The sequence below is a fragment of the Pagrus major genome, chromosome 16 (genome assembly GCF_040436345.1).
Source record: "Pagrus major chromosome 16, Pma_NU_1.0".
NCBI lineage: Eukaryota > Metazoa > Chordata > Actinopteri > Spariformes > Sparidae > Pagrus > Pagrus major.
Window position 1 is genome coordinate 6,559,933 of NC_133230.1, and position 25,756 is coordinate 6,585,688.

Genomic DNA, 25,756 nt, shown 5'->3' on the forward strand with positions numbered 1-25,756 from the left:
TGAAGTGAATGAGTGAGAAGCGTGTGGAAACATTCCCAGACACCGAGACACACACACACACACACACACACACACACTCACAGTACCTTCCACAGAAATATCTTGGATGGCGAAGCGGAGGATTATGGTCCAGATCATTCCCAGGGTCATCTTAGCATTGCCATCTACGATCTCTGTGAAAAGGGCAAAGCAATAACATTTGAGTTTCTGGATTTACACACATTCAGCAGACGTTCATAATTAGCATTCGTCACACGAGCTTTGTGAGCACCGCTCTGGTGATTTCCAGGAGGACGTCTGAGTTAAAATGTAAAGGACTGTTGGGCGTGCTAGCTGTGTGGCTCTAGGGATTGAAATCAAACTGAGCGTTAGCTATACTTGGAAGAGGTACAACAGTACAGACAGTCCAAAACAGGGTGTGATAACTAAAATGTGTGAAAATGTGTCATGAATCAGGAGAAATACAGGATAATTGTGGCCCCAGAGGAAAACTGCAAGAGGCCAATGAAAACTGGGAGTTGGGAAGGTTGGCAAGTATGATTTAAGCATGCTGGCATTAGGATTTAGCACAAAGCCCCGCTGCACAAAGTACAGCCTCACAGAGCTAGTAGTCAAGTCAGTTTTATTCACGTGGGCACCCTTTATCTTTACACTAGTGCTGGGCAATAGGACCTAAAAATAATATACCGCCATATCATGATACACAATATATACCTGGATATTTTTATATCTCCTCACATTGCCCAGCCATACTATAGACCCCTGGTAGGATAAGGAGAAACTCATTTAGTGGGATAAAAAGAAGAGGAGTTTCTGCTCTTATTGGCTGTGGATCGTTCCTGTCGGCGACTCAACCAGATATTTAGCCTAAATTGTGTGTAAAGGATTTCACACACGGTGAATGTTGCAAGCTCTGTTTTGCTTCTGATCCGGAGCTTTTAGTCTGCGATCTCCAAAAACTGTCAGCAAAAGGAAAATATTTTTGACTACATTTAGTTTCAGCTTGATGTTTAGATGGCTTTTGACCTGAAATCAGTGCTTCCTGAACGTATCTGACTGTACAGAGATTAATCATATGTTGAATAGCAGAGTAACTAAAGTAACCCGAGCCCTAACCCTCATGCCCTGATACACAAGCAAAGGGAATGCAATCTTATTTTTCAAAACTGTACGGTGCGTTACGAACACCTTTCACGTGTCTTTGAGGTCAGAAAATTGACTTGACACCGCTGATAATCTGTTGATTCAACACCCAAACATAAACCGTACACTGCATGAACGCCTGTGTGGGCTCAGATTCAGTATTTCTGCAGGGCGAAGTAAAACAGCGAGTGCTAAGCTGTTATGAATGAAACGTGTGATGATTCAGTCATTTGAGCTTGGACCTGTTAAGCTGTCAATCAGCTGTGTGCCCTGCAGTCGGAGGCTGTGAATGAACTGCCTCTGTCCACTCCTCTCTGTGTTGTCTATAATGAAAATCCCCTTCAACAGGTCACTCTGTTTGCCCGCCGTCAATAATCATTCGTTTCTCCCTCTAATCCAATCAGACACGGGGCACGGCGGCTCCGCGGCTGCTCGACTCTGACGGACGAACTGGGCCTGCAGGATGTCAGTCAGATGTCTGTGCGCGTAATGCGCTGTGAAAGACGCCTCGGATTGAATTACAGAAAAAGTCTCGCTCGGTTGTTCAGCTGACGAACGCAGATACATGTTGAGATTAGTCCTAATGAACATGACTAATCAACCTGGGGGAGGAACACAAATCCTGTTTAATCCATTTGAAACTGCACTCCCTCCCCCTTCACCCCTAACCCACAACAAACCCCCCGGTGACTCGCATGAACCTTCAACTCGCCACCGCTCCAGCACCGCAGCGGGGCAGGGAGCTGGACTGCAGGGCCGCTCGACCAGGAGGGGATTCCAGGCGGCTAATCTGTCTGGAATGCTGGTCTGGCTTAGGAGCTCTTATACCTGCCTCTGAGCGCTGCAAATAATCTCCAATTTATGAAGTAATTTCTGCCAAAGAGTCTCGTTTTCTTATAGGGAGTGAGGGAAATCTGTTCTAATATTCAGTTGTTTCAATAATCTTTAAAATAAGAAGTAAGGCTTAAATGATTTATTGATCAATCGAACGGTTCAACCCTCTCAGATGTGAACGTTTGCTGGTTGTCTTCGTCTTCTTTGACAGTAAACCAAGTATTCTTTTGTTTTATGGGCAAACTGTCAGACAAAACAAGTACTTCAAGATGTCTTCTTGTGTTCTGGAAAATGTTTTTATTATTTTCAGACAATTTATTGATCAAATGCTGAACTGATTAATCAAGAAAGTGATACTTTGCAGCCCAAAAGTCTAGTAGAGGACAATTTTAATTGACTCTAGCGCAGCTGTCAGCCTTACTTTGACTTCTGTTGAGATTAGATTTAATGCATTAAAGTCTTTCAATACTGTTTTGTCAGTTATTAGGGGTGAGCTAGTAGTCGGCTGAAATTAATATCCGGTACAGATAGTGTGCTTTTAGGATGAGAATCATCCGACAACAAAAACATTGATCTGAAGCTCAGTTCTGAGGCTGTACTGTAAAAACCTTTCTGATAAATAATAAATAAACCAACTTCTGATCAACCCAATCAATGTCAGGCTTAAATTAACAGTTTCCAGTCAGTCCCACCCACTTCTGGTCTAAGCCCCACCCGTTCCAGTTCTGGATAAGGATGCAGATAATTGTGTACTCGCTCATCCCTCGTCAATATGACACCTGAGCTCAGGGCCGCAGCCAGGATTTTTAGAAATGCTGAGGTCATGCATCCTCGTTTATAACTCGTTTAAATTTGATATATAAAAAGATATCCGTCTCTAAAATCTCTGTTACCATCCCAAAGCAATGGGCGTTAAACAGAAAGCACTTTAATGGGGACTATTTCCTCAGTAGAAAGTAGTTCCAGTGGGAGTTGTTGACAGTTAGGTTTGAGGATGATCCTCCAGAGTAACCAGGCCATTATTTCTGACGGACACGTTCTTATGGAGTCGGTCAAATGACATCTCATCTCTTTCAGCGGTTTGAGCGACACAGTAACACGTCTGTTCTGCTCCACTGTATTGTGGCTGCAGAGGAACATGTATCTCAGAACTTTGGCTCAAAAATATCCACATGGCTGAATATCACGAGGCGTAAGAAGAAAAATATGTGTACTGTGTGAACTGACCCTTTAAAAGCATGTCAATATTTTGAGATCACTTGGTTGACGCAGTTTGTGTTGTCTGTTCGCAACACACATGTATAAACTCTGTCGATTCCAGAAAACCCCAGAGGGGAGTGTGTGTGGTTGTGAAAGAGGAAGAGGAGAGAGTGAGAGGGAAAGGGGAGTGTTTACTCAGCTAAAGAGCTGTTTACTTTCTGATGGGAGGAGGACGGACATCCCCAACTTATTTGTGCTGGACAATGAGCAGCTTCAGGGCCTGAGGGGATTGCTGATCCTAAGATCCACTCTCAAGAAAATGCACTGCAAAGCACAACCTCCGCCCGAACACTCTGGAATAAGGATCTCATTAAACTGCACAGCGGCCAGCGGCACTGCCATGGTAACAAGAGAGAGAGCTACAGACTACATTACACTTATATTTACAACAGAATGGCAGCTATTGATTTGGCTGATGGCCTAATTAAAATCAACGGGTGATAATCGGGGTGGTAAACAAACCCAGAGAAGGTCAGGGGACGGCGAAAAATCCCCTGACCTTCATCCTCGGCTGGAAAATGTCACTATATCACTCACCCTCTGCTCCAATCGACACCAGTTTGACTCCTTTACTGGCGATGAAGTCAAGTGCTTTGTTAACGTTGGAGATCTTGTGGACTCTCATCTTTCCTCTTTCCGGTTTGGCCAAACGTTCGCCTAGACAGAAAAAACACAAAAAGGCAGACGGATAGAGGATGATTAGGATGTCTGGCTGCTTCTCTCAGCACTCACATGAGAAACATTTTCTTCTGGGGAAAAGACATAAAATGGTAAAAACACATTACATCCACATCTGGATCTATAAACAGCTCCATCCGATTAAATCTGCAGGATTGAATTCAAATCCCTCTCGTAACTCCAACCTGGCCATTTCACTTAGAAATACACCCCATTACTGAACTTAAACTTTTAGCAGGAAAGTTAATCAGCCTACCGGTATTTTTCCAAAATGTCAAACTACTCCTTTAAGGCTAATCTTGGTATCCAAACACAGCGTGGGACAGCCCTCTCAATCCAAACTGTTTTTACTCAGATAATCCTGTTAAGTAGGAAGCAGTTTACCTGAGATGACCTCCAGCAGCAGCATGAGTTTCAGTCCATCCCGGAAGTCCTCCTCGATGTTCTCAATCTGCGTGCCTGCTTTCCTCAGGTGAGAGTTACACCAAGCTGTAAATGTCTGCAGAGGGAGAAGAAAGAGAGAGCAGGAAGTCATCAGTCACTGCACTTATACACACACAATCTGCAGTACAAACACCGATTGTGTCTGCAGCAGTCATCTTTGATAGTGAGGCAACCGGAGTCTCCTTATATTTGCTCATACAGAGTTATTAAATTCACATTATTTTACAATCTGTTGACAGTGGCAAAGGTCCAATGCATTAAACCCTGCAAGGCTAATCTCAGCAAAGGCAGAATTATATTTGGGTCGGTAAACATCAGAGCAGCAGGTTGGCGAATAAGGAAGGGAGATTTTTGTCCGACTGAATGGTGCCGGTACAAGTCTCCAAAATAAGTCCTCTGGAAACCCTAAAGTCAGCTGTAAGAAGCAAAAGCAAAGTTGAAGGCAGCTTAATTAGCAAACTAGCTTTAGCCAGCAACCAAGAAGTCAGGGACCCATTGTTTTAAAAAAAAATACTCCAAATCATTATTACTGTAAACTGCATGTGAGCTGTGCAAAGCTTTAAGAAGAGCGAGGCTTAGCAAACTATGAATGTCCTGTATCAGGCAGTGGCTGCTGTTAGCTTCTAGCTAGTTTGGAAAAGACCACTGTGCAATTAATGTCCACATGAGTCTAGTTTGTCATCAGAAACTCAACACATACATAATTAATAGTGGTGGTGAACTACTGAATGAGCTAGCAGAGAATAAAGCGCCCTGAGAGAAGCGTCATTTCACTGGATGCAATTATATAAATAAAACTGCAGGCGTTGAGTTTTCTCTACGCGAATGGCCAAATATTTATAGTCAAGAACAAACATGTTGATCCCATGGGAACATGAATGTCAGTCCCAAATTTTATGCAATCAATCTGATGGCTGTTGAGAGATGTCACGCTAAACAAGAATGATCAACCTCACCAGAGGACGAGTGAGGGGATCAACCAAAGTCAGGGGAATTCAACCTCTGAGAATGAAGAACGTCTGTACAAAATTTCATGGTGATCCATCGAGTGGTTGTTGAGATATTTCAGTTTGGACCACAGCGTTGGACTGAACGACTGACAGACCGCGCTGCCAGCTACAATCTCTTAATAGCTTAATGTGTTTGTGAGCAGAACACTAAATGACTACCTGTCTAATGGTTGTTGTTTTGTACCAGACCCGTTGACTAATAAATGAGTTTCCTGTTGGTTTGTTCACATTCCCTACCCATTCCCTTTCATTAGAGCCTTTTTCCTAACAAGCTTTCTCGAGCCGCAGCACACTGGAGCATTGTGTACTGTATACAGTAGGTGTAGCAGGCCCTGGATTCTCTGGCATCGCCGGCATTCAAACACGCTAACGGAAAACATCTGGAGCACAATCTCGGCTGCCCAACAGGAGCTGGCATGAGGAGTGGGCCCGCCACGCACCCCGCTGTGAACGCCTCTTTATGAGTTCCTGGGTTAATTACACCCAGCGCCGAAACACCAGGCACCATGTTTCCACCAGAGAGCTGGGGGAGGACCTGCAGGAGCGGGGCCAGGCCTTTATGAAAGCCTGCACTGTCTTTCGCTGGAACAAAAGCCACTTAAAAGTCACTGGCGAGCTGCTTCGGAGCACTCGTGGAACTTCCGCGATTAGGTCACTCTTAAAATGGAGTGGCATGAGGTCTACACGACTATCAATAAACTCCAGAGCCGGGTTTCAGATGTGTACGTGTTTGTTGGCGTGTGGTCGGGTTTCGACCGAGGCAAAAGCCAAAGGAAACTAAGGATACTGTAGATGTGGAGGGAGCGAGGCAGATTATATGGTGTTTTATCTCCAAGGGTAGAGCTGACAGAAAAAGACCAGCGCTGAGGATTTATGTGCAGCTGGCACGCACACACCCTCTAAAACAGACTATTCCTCTAAAGTACGTCATGATTTAAGTCAGGCTCCAACAGGCACTAAGATATTTCAATCATCCTAATCAATAGTCCCTTTACAGGCTTGCCAACAATTTTAAACTGTTGAGGCAGCGCTGTGGTGTCAGCAGCGAACGTGAATACTGTTTAATCTAATCACAGTGCTGAGATAAGGCTGTTTGCTTGCTTCTCAGAGCGCTGTATGTTTTGGTTTCAGGATGTAATTTTTGACAAGTGGTCAAAAAGCGGTCTTTCCCTTCCCCTTTTGTGTTCACTTTCCCACCACTTAGTTAAACACCTTCAAATAAAACGAAAGAAATAAAACTCTGCAGTCAGAGGTAATGGAAAATGTGACCTTTAATATACTGATATGTTCACATTATCGTTAGCAAAAGCACAAAGCCTCGTACTAAAGGATAGGGAAATGAAAGCAAATCCTAATACCTTAATTTCACTTGGGCAAATAAGGTAGAAGCTATAAAGGGGAATGAGAAGTGTTTTAAGTAGATAAAATGTGTGCATTCTTTACTCAAAACTCCTGCTTAGTGCGGCTTTAACAGGACCAGACAGCTGAAAATGTCAGGAGGCTTTGAGTCAAAACCGCAAAGAGCACAGTTGTGAAAACGACTAAAAGTTCACTGGAGGAATGTTAGCTTGTTAAATGTGCTGGAAGGAGGGTAACGTTGGGCTGCTCTGGGCTGGGTGACAGGCCTCCTCCTGACAAGAATTAGCCGGCCCTCCTGCAGATCCTCTAACTCTCTGGGTCACTGTGGAGTTTGGCAGCAGCAACACAGGCCAGGCTGGCAGCCACCTGCGCTGTCACATGACCCGCTGGCTGTGTTATGGTCAACACTCACAGGCCCTTCAGGTGTTCTGGGGCTCTTGGCAGGGCGTGACACCGAGCTACTGGTCCACTGGTTACAATGGCAGATGATCAGAGAGTAATAAGTACCCAACAGTCATACTTTACACCCGAAAGAATAGCACTAACCCTAACCCCAAGAAGTCAGGCTTTGCACAAAATGAGGGACTCACTGTTACAAAACATACTAAGAATCTGCAGCGTTCTTACTGTAAACTGAAGGTAAGCCGTTTAAAACCGGAATTGAAGGGATAGCAACGCTAGCTGGGGTGGGCGAGGCTTAACAAACATTATGTAGTGGCTGCTGTTAGCTACTGACTCAATTGGGATAACAGCGACAGCACTACTGTGCAATTAATGTCCACATGAGTCTGGTTTGTCTTTGTAATTGTCATCAGAAACTCAACATGACATAATTAATTGCTGTGGTGGAAAACAAAGGAGCTACGAGAAAAGAAAATACCCCCCTGAGGGAAGTGTAATGTGATCTGAGGCAGTTATTCAAATAAAACTGAGTTGAGTAAAGAAGTATTTATAGCCAAGAACAAACTTGTTGCATTCCTCTGCTGATCATACAGCTTTATGGAGAGAACAATATCGACAGTAGGACTGAGCCAGTCGCTGTTAGATTAAGTAGGCTACAGCTGTTATTTCAACACTGAACTGAAGTAAATATGAGTAATGGATTAAGATCGTTATTGGAGATGTGCAAGATTAAAGAGTTTGGATCAGGAAAGAGGCATAAAACTCTTGATCGGAACGTCCCTAGTAAGAGCACAGGTGATAGTTTTTCCACTCGTCTCAAGGCTGCTTTGCTCTGTAGCTCACTGAAGCTGCTGTTGGTGGAGAAATCAGCCTCTCTGCCTCTTTTACAGTAGATTTCTCTCCGCATAACTGTTAAAGGACGACTGCAAAATGGCGGCACTGCCACAAAACACTTGTGTGAAACAGTGTTTTGGATTATTGGAGCATGAAGTATCTCAATATGACACCAGGTCAACTGTACGTTTGGTTACCCACAGGACGAAGACATACTGACAACTACATTGACCCCAGAACACAATAATACATCACAAACAGCCATTAACAACAACAGAGCAGCTTCCAGACTGTATAATTGTATAAATGCAGAGTCATACATACAGTAATTTACTGTGAATAGTGTGTGCCTTACGATCCCTGTGCTCTCTATGTGTGATCTCGTTGTGCAATTTGTGTGAGTACAGTATGTGCTGTGAATCTGTGTGAGCTGTTAACATGTCTTCTGCTGAAAATCACTCTCATTACTGCGGCTTAAACACAAGTCTGTTTCAGTATAACATGTCGTGTAGCGGAGCGAAGTGAAAGCTCGACTGGCTGTGTCTGCGGGAGGAACTGGAGGGTCGTAAATTGCGAGGGCCCCCCTCCGCCCCTCTCGTCTGCCTCGTCTCAGCCTCACAGAACTGAGGCGGGCTGTAAAAACAACAGGGGTCAAGAGCGGGAGGAATCTGCTAGGCATCAATTTCAGGGAAAGTTGCCAGTCAGCGTCATTATAGCAGCATTTTTCCCATGGCAACCGCTAAACGCAACGCTCAGCGAGTGAAATACTAAGATTTAATAGTGTGTTTCACTGCATTTATCACAGGTGGATAATCTAGTTTATAAAATGTCAGGCAACAGTGAAAAATGACCATTACAATTATTCAACAGCACATGGTGATGTCTTCACATTCACACATAAGAGCGACCAAGCTTACCTATCGGTGACGTCTTTAAAGCAACTCTTTATCCCTAAAATAACAACTTCAAACTCATTTTAATATTACAGCGACTCTCTGTCTCAGCCACTCTGCACCTCTATTGCTTGTTTCTGCACTATGTAACTTCAGTGAGAGGACAGGATCACAGTCCGTAACGCTGTACACCACTACATCACCCAGTATGAACTATGAGTGATTTTTGTGAAACTGGATCATATTTTTGGGAGAAAATATCCTCTTGTTTTCCCCCCTCTCTGTGATTTACAGAGTTTCCTGAAAGCAACATGCAACTGCTGCATACCGTAGCTACAAGTTAGCTCTGTTATCAACAGTTTTTTCTAAAAGCGGAAAAGTGAAACCGCTAACTGCTGCTAACTGTAGCTGCTAACTGTAGCAGTGCAGCTAGTGGTCTGGACTTGGTGCTCGAAGTGGTACTATGAGGAAGGACGGGCCGTGGCTAGCTGGTTAGCATGCTAACTTCAATAGCTATTTCTGCAACAAAACAACAACAAAACTCTTATTTCTTTACATTCTGTCTGTTATTTATTTTTTTAATATCTTAAACTAGATTTTTTACATGTTGCACCTTTAAACAGAGAGTGCTTTGGTGCTATAAAACACTCCTCTGGTTCCCATACCGATGAAAATAAACTTGAACAGATCCATCATCATGACATGTGACTACATGACACGGCTGGAAACTCCAGAATAAAGCTTGAAAGTGAACTTTGAGTTGTTTTGCTTTTGTGTTAATGAACTAATGAATCAACCGACTTGCTGTTAGCACAAGTAATTACAAAAAAATCACATCATTAACAATTAAAAGGAGCTTTACCATACTCCACCTCGAACCCATCAAACATAGTTTTCTCCCTCTCCTCGCTCCTGTTGCTTTCCCCACCTCTCACTCAGCTCCCAGCCTCCCCCCTCGTCCACTCTCCCCTCTCTCCCCCCTCCATTAATCAACCTCAGTTAGGAAAATATTTCCCGTCTCTCTGCCAGTTCCATATTAGTACAATCCTTTTACTGAAACAAGCCAGCTCATGAGCCATATCCGAGCACACAGGCAGGCAGACAAGTCTAGTGTGGAGAGGAAAGGCAGATATTGCTGGCAGAGCGTCCGACACAGGAAGGCGGTTTTCAACACAGCGGCCAGTTTCTCAAGCCCGAGTCTCCAGCTCAGGGTACCGGAGGGCCTCTCACGTCCCGATGAAACCTCAGACACGGGCAGATAAATTGCTAGAAAAACTTTGAGAAAAATGTCTTTCCAGCGTCTCCTCCAGAGCATTGAACAAAAGGAGCCGAGAGGAGGTTGAAGGGGGGAAAAACATTTCTCTTTAGAATCAAATCCTCAACTTAAAAACCGTAACGCCACCCACAGCTCGGGCTGTAATGAGAATGAAAGTCTGGATGAGTTTGGGGGGGAAATGGGCCTCTGCGAATCCAAGGGAGGTAAAACTGTTGTTTCTCTCCTGTTAAGTCTATCTCTGCTGAGGCTCGTGGGGGCCCAAAATGCTGGTGGAAAGAGTTTCTTGTGCCAGGAAAACAGAGCTGCTAACAGCTACAGCACCTTCCTCCACTCTCAGACTCCCAGATGACTTCCTGATGTGTGATGGATTAGGGCATCGCGTTTAACCAGACGAGTTCACTGAGAGCATGTTCTGATTTAAAATGGCACCCAGGAGGGGCAGCTGGGCAGGAAGGGGGAGAGCTGTGCATGAGACGTGCCTTGCTCAAAGGTGAATCAGTGGTAGATGTGATAAGGGAGGGAAGATTTTTTTTCCACGACTGTCCTGGAGAATTGAGTTGTGTCATTCTAGTCATGTCCAAGTATTGTGGAAAACAGAAAAAGGTTACTAATGTCAATAGAAATCACTGCGATCTGTCGATTCAGCAGTGGGGCTGAAGTGTCCTGACCATCCATGAAATATGAAATTGTGAAACGATGGTAGGTCTTCTGCAGAAGCCACACGTTTGTACGATATCAGCCTTGGTTGAAGAAAAACATGCTTTACTTGGGATTTCTAGGAAAAGTAGAACACTACCCAGAACCCTAAAGTGTAACAGCAACATCTCTGATTGGTGGAGCTCGCTGCTTTCATGGAAATGTTACCGCACAAGCGATCTACTGCTACAACTGGATTGTCCTAAACAGCCTGATACACTATAGTGTGATTGAAAATAAGAAAAATCTCCTTTTCAGACCTGCACGATTATGTTTTCTAATTAATTCTAATAGCAAAACCTAGCAGTGTTTCTGTTTTTATGAATTTGTGGTACACATTTATATTCCAAAAAACCTACATCCAATGATTTCTCATCTGGAGTTTGTCCGTATTGCCATGACAATAAGTAAATCTTAAGTTTGCCTGAAAACAAAAAAAAAGTTGTTGAAACTTCAACACCTCGACTGAGCCAGAAACGGAAATCTCTCAACCGGCAGAAAAGGTGTTGAAACAGATGTGACGCTGCTGTCTGCATTATTTCTCACAGTGCTGTCAGTGGATAGAGATATCAGATACATCCCTAAAATAAAAATGAACTGTCATCCAAAAACAACAGAATAGAGGCAAGAATCAGAACTGACAATGAAAAGTCTGGAGGAGTGAAAGCAAGGAAGGTTCAGGGTTTCTGCTGCCGTCAGTTTAGAGGCTCGGCATGCAGGACGCAGGGCCGGGCTGCTGTCTGGAGGCTCGGCAGACCGATGTGCCACGGCTCTGTGCATCTGGCAGGAAGAAAAAACTCGAAACACAAATTCCAGCTCAGCAGTCGAGTGGGAGGCAAGAGAGCAGAGAGACGTGATGCAAAGTCTGAGAAAAGGCAAACTACTGTATACTGTACATGTCCTGAGACTCAGACACATGAGGAGACAATCAAATCTGAGGCAGTTTGATTACTGCATGGTCGAAGAAAAGAGCATTATTGACCTCTGACATCATAAATATATTTGTAATTTTTTATTGGTAAATGTTTTTTTTACAATTCTGGGCTATATTTTTGTAATTTCAGCCATCATTCCTGTCAGTAATAGTACGGTTGTACCCACCCATGAACTCCTGAAGTCTACTCTCACTTTTAAGTTTTATGAACAAAAATTACAAAAACTAACAAAAATGTTGAAAAAACGCTGAGAAAAACGAGAAAAAGTTTTTGGATCCATCCCTTTATTTGGATCCACACTAAAAGTTAATGGGGTCTATTCTGGGCCGAGACAGTTCCTCCATCAAGGTTTTATGGAAATCGGTTAAAAGGTTTTTATGTAATCCTGCTGACAAACACAGGGACACAGTTGAAAACACTCAAGTAGTATAAAATTGGAATATTTATTTCCCTGACATTTCAGGATGCTTTAAAGCCACCAGTCATTGAAGACTTCTGACCCTGACGCACACAAACAAACAAAAAGACATCCACAGAGGCCCCCCAACATGAAGACATTTACACCTCGAGCACGAACAGCATGACACCGCTGCATAAAAAGCTCCACTGCTCCATCCATCCTGCTCCCAGTGAGTCATGGACAGGAACAATATGACCTTTACTGCTGGAGGGATGAAGGGGAAATATCTGCCTCTCTCTCTCCCAGTTACAGCTCAGAAGATGCTCCCTCTGTAACAGAGGAAGGACAGAAGTCTGGGGACCTGCCAGCTAACAAGGGGAGAGTGCTGAAAGGGTCAAAGGTCATCATTCATGCCTCTCCGTCTCCTTCCTCTAAAGCTCACTGGAGGATACACACACAGAAAAACACACTACAGTCAATGAGGTTGAGCTGAGGCTGCCGGGCAGATGAGGTGGAGGAGGGCGATATGGACCGAGCAGACCACTCCACCTTCTCACTGCAGCTGGTCCAGTTAGCTGAGTTGACACCAGTTTAATCCCAGTACTGTGGCTCTCTGGCTTCCCTCATTATACCTTCAAGAGCTACACAGCTGGATCTCTCTTACTTCACAAATCTGGATGACCAAGTGTGAAAATCTTTTATTTTCTTTCCAAAAAGGGTTGTTTGAAATGTTTAACCACTGTGCCAATATGGTAATTTTGAGTTTTGCTACTACATAAGTTTATATAACCATGTTTTAACCCCTTTGTTTTAATTCAGCAAAAATATACCAAACTGCTTAATGCATCAGCGTTAAATAAGAAACTATGCCGGACTAAAGTTGGAAATGTTCTCATTTAAATCAGGATATGTCTGAAACATTGAGTGTTTTTCGACATTTTTGCTCATTTCTCAGGAAATAATGCACGGACGTATTTACTCTAGTCTAGAGTCAGGATTTCAAGGTTTCCAAAGAAATATGTCTCACCGATTTAGAATTAAATGTGTATAAATCTTCAGACAAAAAACATAGAAAACATCCATTTCATTCACAATAATGATGCAGAAATACAAACAGGTAGATTCACGAAGCTGTTTGCGTAGCTTTACTTTCCTTCTCTTGCATTGTTTGCTGTCCTAATCTCAGTTCAGACCAGACCACACACACACACACACACACACAGTATCATAGCAGCATCTCCCCTGGCCCACCAGAGAAGAGGAAACGTTCCTTCCTCCAGCCTGCAGCCATGATGGAGTGCGACAGTCTCTCAGGTGCGGCGTTCATCCAGCCAGGCACTCAAACAGGCTGTTTCTCCAAACTGTCAACTCAGCACAGTCATCCCATTACACTTATCTATCGCCTTGGCTGCTGCTTCAGCACACACACGTGTGCACGAGCGTGAGTGCGTGCAAGCAAATGCTCCCTGGAGCATGAACACACAAAAATATGCCAACACAGTAACAACCGTACAGCCTGTCTGCTTACAGTTTGTGCAGAAATGCATGCAGGTGCACACACTGGGTATGCAAGCACACACACTGGGTATGCAAGCACACACACTTCAACACGTGCACACATGCATGCGCACACTCTCCACAGTTTAAGCGCGTGCTAAAGGAGCAGTGAGCTGGCCAAAACGTACAGATTGACAAAGAATAGCAGCCATTGTGACCAGTCCACTGATATTTACTCTCTTGTGGCCCGAAGCAGCCCTGATGCATATTCATGTGTGTGTGTGTGTGTCTGTCTGTGTGTGTGTGTGGGTGTGTTACAATGTGAAGTCAAAGAGTGGCAATAGCTCTTTCCTCAGCCGAGTTCATTTAACAAAGAGTGGCTCGTCTGTGAAAAATGCCGCAGAGCACCTAACACTGGCCGGTTGCTATGACAACCAGAAAAGCCTGGAGACCCACAAACAAACAGCTCGGGCTGCGCCGAGGCTCTTAAAAAGCCCACGTCCACGGCTCCCCGAGCGCTCGCCGGGATCCAACATGTTAGCTTACACGTGTGCGTTCACACACACACACACCCCACGCAACACATTCGCAAAAACGTCTGTGACGGTGAGAGATCGTTGAGTAATTTCCTCAGCGGGTCACCTGGACCTTGAATTCAATGACTTTCAAGGGATGGTTTGGAGGAACGAAAAGATTTCTAGTTCAAGTAATATCCATCATATTTGGATTTGTGACTTGGGTATATTTTAAGCTTTATATGCATATTTACAGCTTGTTTACTGTACTACCATCTGACAGTTTTAGCTACTATTATTCGTTATTACAAGATTAAGCAACACAACAGTATGAAAAGCAGTAAAAAATGACCTCCGCTCCACCAGCAACAACATTAACATGCTGCTTACAAATTAGTGCATCAAAAATAATAATAATCCAACAATATAAAAAATTATAAGATAACGTAAACGCACAAAACGAAAGACATTTGCCGAGCCAGCTCTGGAGGAGAGAGTCAGGTGCAGAGCCAACTGGATTTATCTTCACTGCTGTTTATCAACCTGACTGCAGCAGTGATGTGCGGAGGTGTCGGGTGTTTATATTCTGTAATGGTGACTGCCGGCTGGAAGAAGAGAGAGAACCAGAGTCTCTGGTGAGTGCTGAAATCAGTGAGAGTTGACCTGAATTCAAACACAGACACACAAACCCTTGATGAGTGCCGTTGCTCGCCAACTTTATAGCTTACGGCTAATATACAGTAATCTGTTTGTTCGGCGCAAATAAACACAAATGATGCTGACGAAAATCTATCCGACGTGACAAATGTTCATAGATGAGGAAGTGTTTTTAACTTTTAATCACTTTCAGGTTTAGTCTCGTGAGCCGACTTCCCTATCCAGGAGTTTAGCGATGGAGGACAAAAAGCACCGTTATCTAGAGAAAACTTATTTCTCTGGGTTTGAACATTGTTGGAAACATTTGGGATAATGTCAGCAAAATATATTACAAAGGTTTAGTCATTTATAGACATTTTAATGAAGAATTCTTACATATTATATCTTTAAATTATATTTTGATGATGAAAGATCAAGTCCTTCTAACGGTGAAACAAAACAAAGCACTTTTAAAGCAACACGTTCATCTAAAAACAAAAAACTCTCAACTCTGTCAAGGACTTTCAAGCCCCGGTGATGTCATATTATATCCCTTCCATTAAGCTTCCATATTTGGTGAGAACAAAACCCGAGACGTCCGTGTCGTGACAAAAGTCTAACTGAGCTTGACAAAAGTTGATGCAGCATTTCTGATGATCTCACAGCACACAAATTGGATGCAAATCCATGTGCAGATGCTATTCAAATAGAGCCCAGGCATCAAAGAGGCCATGCTGAGCAACAAGTCATTGAAAAGCCCAGTGTGAGCATGTATCTTCTCCCCGCTTCAGCGGCTCAAAGCTGAAGTGTCCTACAGCACAAAGGCCAGTCTGTCGAGGATCCTGCTCGCTGTACTGTATGTGTCCAGACTGAAGCTACAGCTCAGCTTTATGGTGCTTAGACAAAATGTTAACTGAGGTACACACAGATACAGACCAGACTACTGTATATTCATTTTTTTTGAGTTTGTATAGAGAAATTCAAGCACTTTTTAAGAATTTTTATAATCACTTCTGAATTGATACTATAAATGCAACTGCAAAAAGTAGTTTACAGAACTTTGTTTATTTTGCCAGCTGTTCATATTAACTTTGATTTTAAGTTTCGATCATGATTATTTAATGAATAATTTTCTACACCGGGCGACAAAAAAAACCCCATCAGGACGACAGGATTGTTTCAATTCAAATATTAAGAGACTGTTAAAACACCAGATTATATTCAGAAATCAAGTGGCAAAAGTACACACATTCTTTACTCAAGTAGAAGTACAGATACGGTGAAATCAGTCTTGTGATGTTGGGAAGGTGGCGTGCAACGACACAAAGTCAAAACAATCGATAATTCCCCTCAAATGCATTAAAGCTAGATTAACATCCTGTTTTCAAAAATGTAAGGAACAGAAAGTACAGCACAGTATTTGTACTTGTTGTCCTCCAAACATTCAATACTTTTACTGTTTAAGCAAAGTCTAAAGAAAGTATTCTGATAAGAATGTTGTTTATTAGACGTCCTGCACTGTAAACAGGAAGTATCAATGTATTTAATGAGAACTTTACTTAAAATGGACAGAGGCATCTGCATGTTTGAGAGACCAGGAATTTCCTCTTTCCTCTTCACTCAACAGGAATGAAGCTGTTATCTCAGCGACTCAGCACAGCCATAACTCCTGAGTCATGCCTGAGCTGTTGTGCTCTCTGACAACAGTCAGAAGCCAATCCAAACAGAGTGATGGGAAGTACAGTGGCCCTCTTCACCCGAGTCATAACACAGTAGTCATGACTCAGCTCCGGCTCCGTTTGCCCGCAGCGGCCGTGTGATGGGAAGCGTGCGGCCCGGTCGTGGTGCCGCTTTGTGCCGGAGCAGCGTTTTTCTCTGCTGACCGTCACCTGACTCAGAGAAATGCTGAGCAGGGAGGAGTTACAGTGCACTCGAACAAAGGACGCTTTCAACAGATCTACACATCAACTGTACTGTACGTGTCCTGTTCAGGCTATTGTACGTATTATATGCTACATTTCTACCCACCAAGTAGATGTAATCAGAAGGACAGATGCTACATTATGACTCAGTGCTTGTACTTTGTTTATTATAAGGTGGACAAAGAAAACACTTAAAAACATCTGCTGCCGTAATATCGATATTTTTATTAAAACATGGCACATTGGATTGATGGCACACGTGAACATGGACAAGTAGCAGTCAGTGTGTGTGACAAAGAGACACTAAGTTCAGACTCTGGATAGATACATAGTGCTTCCACTTTTTAGTTTTTTTTTGTATTTTTCAGTTCGACAGATAGCGTGATGTATCATTACATCGTATCGTGGGTTACTCTGTGACTCTCACCCCTCATCAGGACACATTATAGCTTCTTAAGCATCTCCAAAATGAATGATTCATCGTAAATTCATGTGACTCATCATATGTGTTTGTGGTTTCTCACTTCTTCTTCTCTTTATTGTTTGATATTCAGTTTTATTCTTGTGGTTAATTCACATGGACAATGGTTCCTTCTTTTAACTTTTTGAAGTTGGAAAAACCGGTTTGCACACAGAGTATGTAATAAAATGGCTGCTCATTGCTGATAAATTCAAAATGACATATAGTAATGTCGTATAATCTATACATAAAAAATAAAACTCGCTTTAAGGTCTATTTAGCAGCTCTTCTGTGGTCTGCTGATGAAGATCATGTGAAGTGATCGAAAGCTCCAGAACAGCTGTTGAGATTGAATGGAGGGCGACCGCAGTTGTTTATACGTGGGATCCTTTTCAGAACCAAACACAAAAAAAATGAAGCCTCCTGATTATCAGTTCCACATGCGAGTCAAAGAGAGAAGTTTCAGTTCTGCAAATAAAGTGGACCTGAAAGCAGGTTTCAGGAGAGACGAGCATTTAAAAAAAATCCAGGTAGAACACAAACTGAAACCTCGATCATGAGTTACTTCTGTCTACTCAGCTGCTACTTGACTGCCTCTGACCTGTCAGACATCCAATCAGAGTGATGTATTCATGTCATGAAGAGAAATAATCAATTAATCTGCCAGGTTTTGCAAAAGAAGAAGAATGCGAGAAATAAAAGATGCAATGTCTCTGGTTCTGCTCTATCGATTTAGATCATTTGTTTTTACACTCTCCATAATGACTCCAACAGTTTTATAGGAGCATAACGCTAGATAGTGGACTGCCTGGCGCCTACATTGCCCACAATGCAAATTAGCCACTGAGTGACATCACTGGAGGCAATTTCTCAGATTACATGCAGCTTTCTCTGAAGCCACAAAACACTTTATACTGCTTGTTCCTACATATTCAGTAGACTTGAAAAAACACTTTAATGTCAATAATGACCATGAGCTACGTCACAACTTCCTCAAAATATGTCTTTTGTTTTCATTGTTTTGACTGAGTGACTCAGCATTTGCATGTCAGCATGACACTCGAGTTATTTATTCACGCCAGCAGACCGTGCAGACGGTGTTGCAGGATATCAGAGGTAAACAGGGACAGCTTCACCCGAACGAGACCTCACTCAGAAAATGACTGACAGCCGCAACATAACATTAGGCTTTGAGAGGGGAACTGTATTTTATACTGGACAAAGACAAATCACGCGGTCGTCTGTGTTTTTTCAGGGTTTTTCGAGTTCGGAGGGTGTAATTACGACGGGCAAGAAAAGGGAAGAAATGTGGCAAAAAGAAACCGAGAAGAAGAAGGAGAGGACCATGAGAACGGTTCAGGAGGACGTGCACACACATCTGCAGAGCTCATCACATCCTTTGAATTTCAATATTTCTTATGTGACCACAGCTACAAACAAACTGCACAATCGGCTGCCTTGACTGCTGCTGTTTTACCCTCCTTCCCTCCCCGTCTGTGTCCTTCCACCAGCCTCAGCACCTGCCAGCACTTCACACACAGCTCAAACCACTCTGCTGCCCTGCCGCTCTGCCAAGGGCTCTCCACTACACACCGACAAGCTGCCGGCCGGCTCTCCCCTTGTGCTGGGTTACCGGGGGCGGGGCTGTCGAGGGGAGGTGTCTGTTACAACTTGTAATGAGATCTGTCGTGAGCACTTCACAGCGGCTGCTGTTGTTTACTGTCGCAAATGAAGGGACGTCGGGAGCATGCGGGCTAATCCTGCAGCAGGAAACAAAGATGGGAAAGTAGTGCGGGGGGGAAGAAATGTCGGTCAACGTTTGCTGCAGCTGCACATTTTAATTGTGCAGACCGTATCACAGAGTCATCAGCGCGTAATGCAACTTGCCTGCAGGGAGTCAACTTTAACTGGCCATGAGCGCCAGTGGACCAGACGATCGATAGCAGCCACTGATTGAAATTCAGACGTTCAATACTTGTCCCACTTTAGAAAAGTGGAAGAGTGCAGCAGAACAAATAGCCTCTGGCCTCGGATTTCATCACAACACTTCCTGTCCGAGGACTCACAGATAGATAGATTGATTTATTCCCAACATTATCATTATTGCAGGTCCATAGGAGCACTGGATTTATCTCCTCTCCATGCACTCTTGCTGTAACCGTCACACTAAACACTGTAATATCAGCCACCTAGGAAGGCTGACTCCATTTGAATTAGATTTAATTGCCTTCAGTGTAAATAAAAACTCAAGAAACATCCTGTCGTCTCACACAGAGCAAATAATAGTGACGCACCACCCTGTGCACAGTGGGGCTCCCTGAAGAGCTTCAACACGCTGAAGCTAAACCTAAAGCAACGACAAAACTTTTTATTTAAGTCCACCGCCACCCACTCAGTCACATTGTGCAGAAGAGGATAGGTGGTGGAGAGAAATGGCAAAAAGAGACAGAGAGTAGAAGAAGAAGAAACATTTTTTAGTACTCTTATTTTTACAGATCTTGCTCTTGCAGTCGCGTTGATGGAGTTTTCAGCTGATTTTGCACGAACAGCAGAAGAAGAGCTGGGTTGTTAGTGTGAGCAGTGACTCCGACATGGCTGGGCAGACAAAAGAAAGGTTATAATACGGTGCTGAACACACGTTTGACAGTCAGGTTGGTTGGCCTGTGCCAAAGAGAAAGGGGCAACTTCCAGTAACTGCTGGCACATTTGCATGCTGTGCGTTCAAAGCTTGCTAAGCGATTGTTAAGCTTACATTCAGGAACATCCTGGGAGTCATTGTCAGAGGGGGTGTAAACTCTGCAGCTTCACTGTGAGGTCATGCAGCCACCAGGGCTAACATTAAGCTAACTGATGACAGGCAGTAAACCATATGGCTGTCACTTTTTACTCCAAATTTTGGACATACGTTCCAACTTAGGGAGGAAGTTCATATTCAAAATTTGAAATGTATAGTCTTTAAGCGAAATTGTATGTCAGCTAATGCGTGTTGTCAACAAGGAAGTTATTGTACACAAACATTGTGATCTATGAGGCTACAGCCAGCTGCTGGTTAGCTTAGCTTAGCATAAGGGCCAGAAACAGGTGGAAACAGCTAGCCTGGCTCTGTCCAAAGGTAACAAATCCACCTACCAGCACCTCAATGCTCAATGATTAACACATTACATCGTATCTGTTTAATCCATGCAAAAGCATTAAGCATAAACATGGCAATATGCTGTTTTATGGGGGGATATTATCATTTCTTGGCCATGAGCAGTAACTTCCTGGTCTCTATTGGTTGCCTGGGATCCAGAAAATAGTCTGGGCTAACTGTTTCCCTCTGTTTTCAGTCTTCATGCTAAGCTAAGCTAAGCAGCTGCTGTCTGTAGCCTTAAATTTAAAGGACAGGTGTGGTATACATTGCCTCATTTGGTCTTCAGGAGTGTGAATGTGCATATTTCCAAAATATATTCAACTTTTGCTTTAAATACATAAGACGTGATGTGTTTTCTGCTGATTTAGTTCAGTTCAGTGTGTTTAATCCTGGTGCAGGAGGGAAACACCCTGAGGCTACTTAAAGGGTCATTTGATAGCTCACACACCATCCTGGCCAGTGATGATAAATTATTGACTCCAGGTTGACAATGTGACAAAGGATGGCCTCCTGAACACGCTCTCTTTGTTCGGAGACCTGAAAGCCCCTCTGTCTGAGCCTCTTCTTCCACTCACTGCCTCCTCCCTCCTTCCCCACTCCTCTCCTTTCTCTCCCCCAGGAGCTCCACCCACACAGCTACTGAATGGAAAGGTGTGCCCGCTGCCTGCTTTTACCCACAGTATCTGTTTACTCAAAGCTGCTTTCACTTACATGAGACGCACTGCAGCTGCTCCTGTGAGGAGGCTTACGGCTAATACACTCACATGTTCATAGACTCTCCGTGAACAGTACTGTACGAACCCCCCCTCGGCTTCAAAGGGAGGCTTCGCTGCGAGCACATGCACTTGAGAACGCATGTGGTTTGATTAATAGCATTAACGGAGGAAAAACCCGGCTACATCCTTCCCATGTGGTGCAGGAAAATTCCTTAGAAACATGCACACACATCGCCTATAAACCCCCTCTGGGTGCTATTGAAGACATGTGACCGTAAGTGAGTAGTGGTTCCAGACATGGTCGAGCATCGTGCACTCTTGGCGCAACAGGAAATGCACCTTGACCCCAAATCCCATGGTGGATGTGGAATCTAAAAAACTGACGTCTGAGGTCTGAAAATCTGCCACCGAGCTGCAACTATAACACTAACCTCCAGTCTGTGCAGGATGAAGTGGCAGAAACTATGAAGCAAAGCAAACCCATTCAACCCCACGATAAAGTCATCGAAATTCATTCCACAATCGGCCTTCAAACTGTTTTAATGGCCTATAACCGAGAGCTTGGAGCCGATTCCTGTATTCTAAATTTGGAGCGTGAGCCTGAGAAAATAAGCTATGCAAGAATTTGCATCACGGCCCTGGCATTTGGGAGCCGTTCAGATAAGAGCCTGGTAATTGCTCACATTTGACTTTTCAAACAGTGACGTCTAAAAAAGAAAAAGAAAAAACGAGATGGCATGTTCAGCTTGATGAGGGAGAATTAGCTTTCACCTTCCTGAAACAAATAAAGGAGAAACTGTTCAGGGAGGAGAAACAGCAAGTTGAGCATGAAAATGTTTCCAGACCATGAAAGGATGCAGAGTTTTGCTTAGGTTCAGACGTACAGAGCAGCGATCTGCTTTCTCAATCACTGGCACTGAAGCAGGTATTAAACAAAGGAAAGTGGTATTGCAAAACACAGACGAGATGCAGTTCACAAAGGGAAATTGTGTCTGTGTCTCAAACTTGTTGCACTTGATTGCTGAATTGCGAAAGATGAAAAACAACCTGTAGGCATTTAAAGGGGTAAGGTAAGTCTAGGATGTGGCTTATTTTTGTTTAAAGGTGCAATATGTAAGAATTTTAGCTTGTTAGTTTTAGTTATCATCACCTGAAGTTGAAGAAATAACAGTTTTGATGTTATGTCGCCACTCCTTGCAAGCATTCCCAGCTAGGTAACCCCCATCCTAGGCCTGAAAACCTTCTCCAAAGCTCCTGTGTTAGCAGTGTTAACAACACTTACATAATACTCCAGTGCCCCAAGTTCCCCGGCCGCTAGCTGCACAGCTAACTTAGCTAACTAGCTAAAGTCAGCAACCCCAGATAGCACACGTATGTCTTACGGACGTCAGCGCAAGTTACATTGGAAAGACAGAGTATGGGGAGCATTTGCTAATTGGGAAGATGTTAGCGAGATGTCAGCCAAATGCATATCTCCCAGCCTACATGTTATATATGTTCTCATACTGAGGGGAACATTAATTTCTTTGCCAAATTTCATGTCAATCCATCCAAAAGTTGTTGAGACATTTCATTCAAAACCAGAAATGTCAAGTCATTAGGATTCATCCCCTGGGGACCATGACTGTCTGTACAAAATGTAATGGCAATCCATCCAACAGCTGTTTGGATACTTGAGTCTGGACCAAGCAACCACTACTGTCATCCCCAGAGCCACATCACTAGTATGGCTAAAATACAAATTAGCTTGTTAGCACAGTGGTAAAGCTGCTGTTCAACTTTGTCAGGGATTGATCTGTGTGCGCTGTCCCATTGACTTTTCTTGGGTAAACACTGCCACCAGTTCGCCAACAAGAGCCTCAGTAACACTGCACCCGAGAACGAAACCCCCTCCCTGAGACGTGGAGTCAGGTTATGTAAGAGTCATTAGACACAGGTTGGTATCTTCTGACATACCATACATCAAGGCAGGAGCTTCAGGCTGTAATGAGTAGACGGTTCTTCCCGACTGAAAGCTTCTCATCAGCAGATGACTAGATGCTTCAGTTAATTATGAAACGTGCTCGATCAAACCCTGACCGGTGTTCACGCGGGGTCGGCTTACAGCCAGAGAGACAAAGGAGAAGGTGGTGGGATGAGGAGGGAAGTCAGTAGAGAAGTAAGCTTGTTAGTTGCGACTCAAAGGTTTGAACTCCAACAGGAAAAACAACAAAAACACGTTCAAAACTCAAGAATCGTCTTTGGTGGACAGTCTGACTCAACCTCTGATCGTACCCCCTAGCTGAGCTGGGAGCACTAACATAAAACTTCCTGCGATGGGTCGAGTGGATGGCTGGATGCTCCTGGGTCCTCTCAGCTGGGGTGTCAGCCTGTGACCCCATCAATCAGGACAAACGAGACAGGGCCCCAACAGCGTGACCGGGGCGGGATGATTGGTTCGCTGGGGAGCTCCTGTTGGGATTTATAGCCCAGCTGCGTTAACCAAGACAGCGAGCGGACGCTGGATTATCAGCACCCAGGAGTATGCCAGACTTCTACTATATTATCTCAAAATTCCTATTATTTCAAAGAGAAAAGCAGCTGCCCTGACGGATGACTAAGTGACTGAGAAATGAACACAGAGCCGTCACCTGCCGAGAAACAGACAGAACAGACAGTTGCTCACTTCCCTGAAGCATCTTTGAATCATTCAGTGTTGGCATCCGACACAGTTCACAGCTTTCTTTAGAGGGATAGTTTAAAATATGCTCATTCACTCTCTCGTTGAGATGTTCGATACGTCTCTCATTCCTGTCCGTTCAATGTGCAGCAGGAGCCGGCAGCCAGTTAGCTTAGCTTAGCATGAAGACTGTAAAGGGGGGGGACTGCTAGCTCTGCTCAGTCAGCAGGTAACAAATCTGATTGAAGCAACTCTAAAGCTCACACAATTTATTTGTTTGTGTAATCCGTAGAAAAATAGACATAAAAATGACATTTTTTAACTAAATTAAAGGTGCAATGCGTAACAGTGCGTCTACGTGTTGTGTCGCAGAGATATCTACTGAAGTTCACATGCTAACAGCCATCTCCAGACCTGATAACCTCTTTCTCCCAGCGGTCCAAAGCTCCTGTGCTAGCGGTGAAAAATCCAAGACTCCCTCTGGTGTCCGGCTAGCTGCACGGCTAACTGAGCTAACAAGCTACAAGTAGCAGCAGCAGTTAGCAGAAGTTACCAGCCCTTATTTGTTGGGAGTGTGAATTCAACAGGTGGCCGATTCTTACATATTGCACCTCTAAGGATAAAAAAGCACCGTGATCACAAAGATTGGAGGCGGAGGAGAGTTGACACAGGAAGTAATTAGACGTGCATGTCATAAAAACATACGTCACACTACACTGTGCAAGTAGTAAGTAGCAGTGACTTCTCAAAGGTGCTCACAGGTGCATGGAGGGTTAACCTTTTGGACAGAACCAGGCTGCAGACTATATGCTAAGCTAGGCTAACAAGCTCCTGGCTGTGGATTTACATTTAGCGTATGAACATGAGGGAGGTCTTGATCCTCTTGTGTAAATGTTGCAAATTTCCCAAACGTTAAACTGTTTTTATGAAAAAACGTGTGAGGAATAACACGATCTGTCAGCCAAAGAGAAGTTTTATCTGAGCGACTGGGGATTTACTGAGGGATCTGAAAGCTTTCGATCAGTCTCAAACACTTTATGTTAACTAGAAATATCATACATGTGAAAGATTTCAGGGGATTTTCAGCATTTAAAAAGGAAGAGAAACTACAGTGGTACTGCCACAGCAAACCTTTTCTAAACTTTCCCAGAGGACCTGAACTGATGACCTTCAGATGATTACACTGGTGCTACAATCACTGTGTACTTGCATGATAATAACTGCATGTGAGTCTAATCAGGGTCTCAATGTCAGGCTGCAGGATGGAAAACATCACATGACACAGCCCGTTTATTGAATATGGAAAAAAACACAAAGTGACACTCTCCAGCACGCTCATGTTTTTATGTAGTGAAAAGAAGCAACATTTCAGCACATAACGCCTTTATTAGTGCAGAGAGCCGAGCCGGCTGCCACACAGAGAGAGAATTCACTCTTTTGACATTCCCTGCTTTGTCACCGTCCGTCTGTGGCGCTCTTCTCCTTTTGTTAAAAGAGGGCTGCGCAAGGTGCATCATGGGAACAGAGGAATCTGATGACAGGAAGCATTCTGTGAGGTGGCCAGAGCTGACATTACACATCCTATTATGCAATCTAGCCAACAGCTGCCATTGGGGAACAAAACACGTAACTTCTTTATTGGCTTCTTACTAGAAGTGAAACGTCACGCAGCCATTCATGCTGCTGAGTCAGCTTCCTGGACCTTGAGACTTTTTCTGATACTTTAATTTAAATACTTCTGGGCACAGAAAAGGAAAGAAACTTAATCTTGATGCGGTTACAGTCAGTATTATTTTCTCCAGATGCAGATAAAATGTCATTTACAGTAGATGTGGGTCAGGAAGCTCGGTTCGGACGCCCGATGCAGCGACAGCCCCGCCCTGGCAGCGCTGATTAGTCAAAGTGGGGAGCGTGAAGTAATGATGACAGATTCGCTTTGTGGGCAGTTCCTGTATATCTGTCACGCATAAAGACAAGTTCCTGCAGGGGCGACTAATTAAGTCCTACGTCATGATTCGTCAAAATGTGTTGACCAACACTGCTGCTGCTGCTGC

At 43.8% G+C, this 25,756-nt stretch overlaps 1 protein-coding gene across 3 annotated transcripts in view; it reads right to left on the reverse strand.

Moving 5' to 3' along the window:
- The window catches only part of actn1 (actinin, alpha 1), a 52,973-nt gene that overhangs the window by 23,199 nt on the left and 4,018 nt on the right, over positions 1–25,756 (reverse strand). For all 3 annotated transcript variants that reach the window (XM_073483569.1, XM_073483570.1, XM_073483571.1), the window contains exons 2-4: positions 4,300–4,414; positions 3,775–3,894; positions 87–173 (exon numbers count right to left, since the gene is read on the reverse strand). In XM_073483569.1, the coding sequence (XP_073339670.1) occupies positions 87–173; positions 3,775–3,894; positions 4,300–4,414 (322 nt within the window). The remainder of the gene's footprint in view (positions 1–86; positions 174–3,774; positions 3,895–4,299; positions 4,415–25,756) is intronic.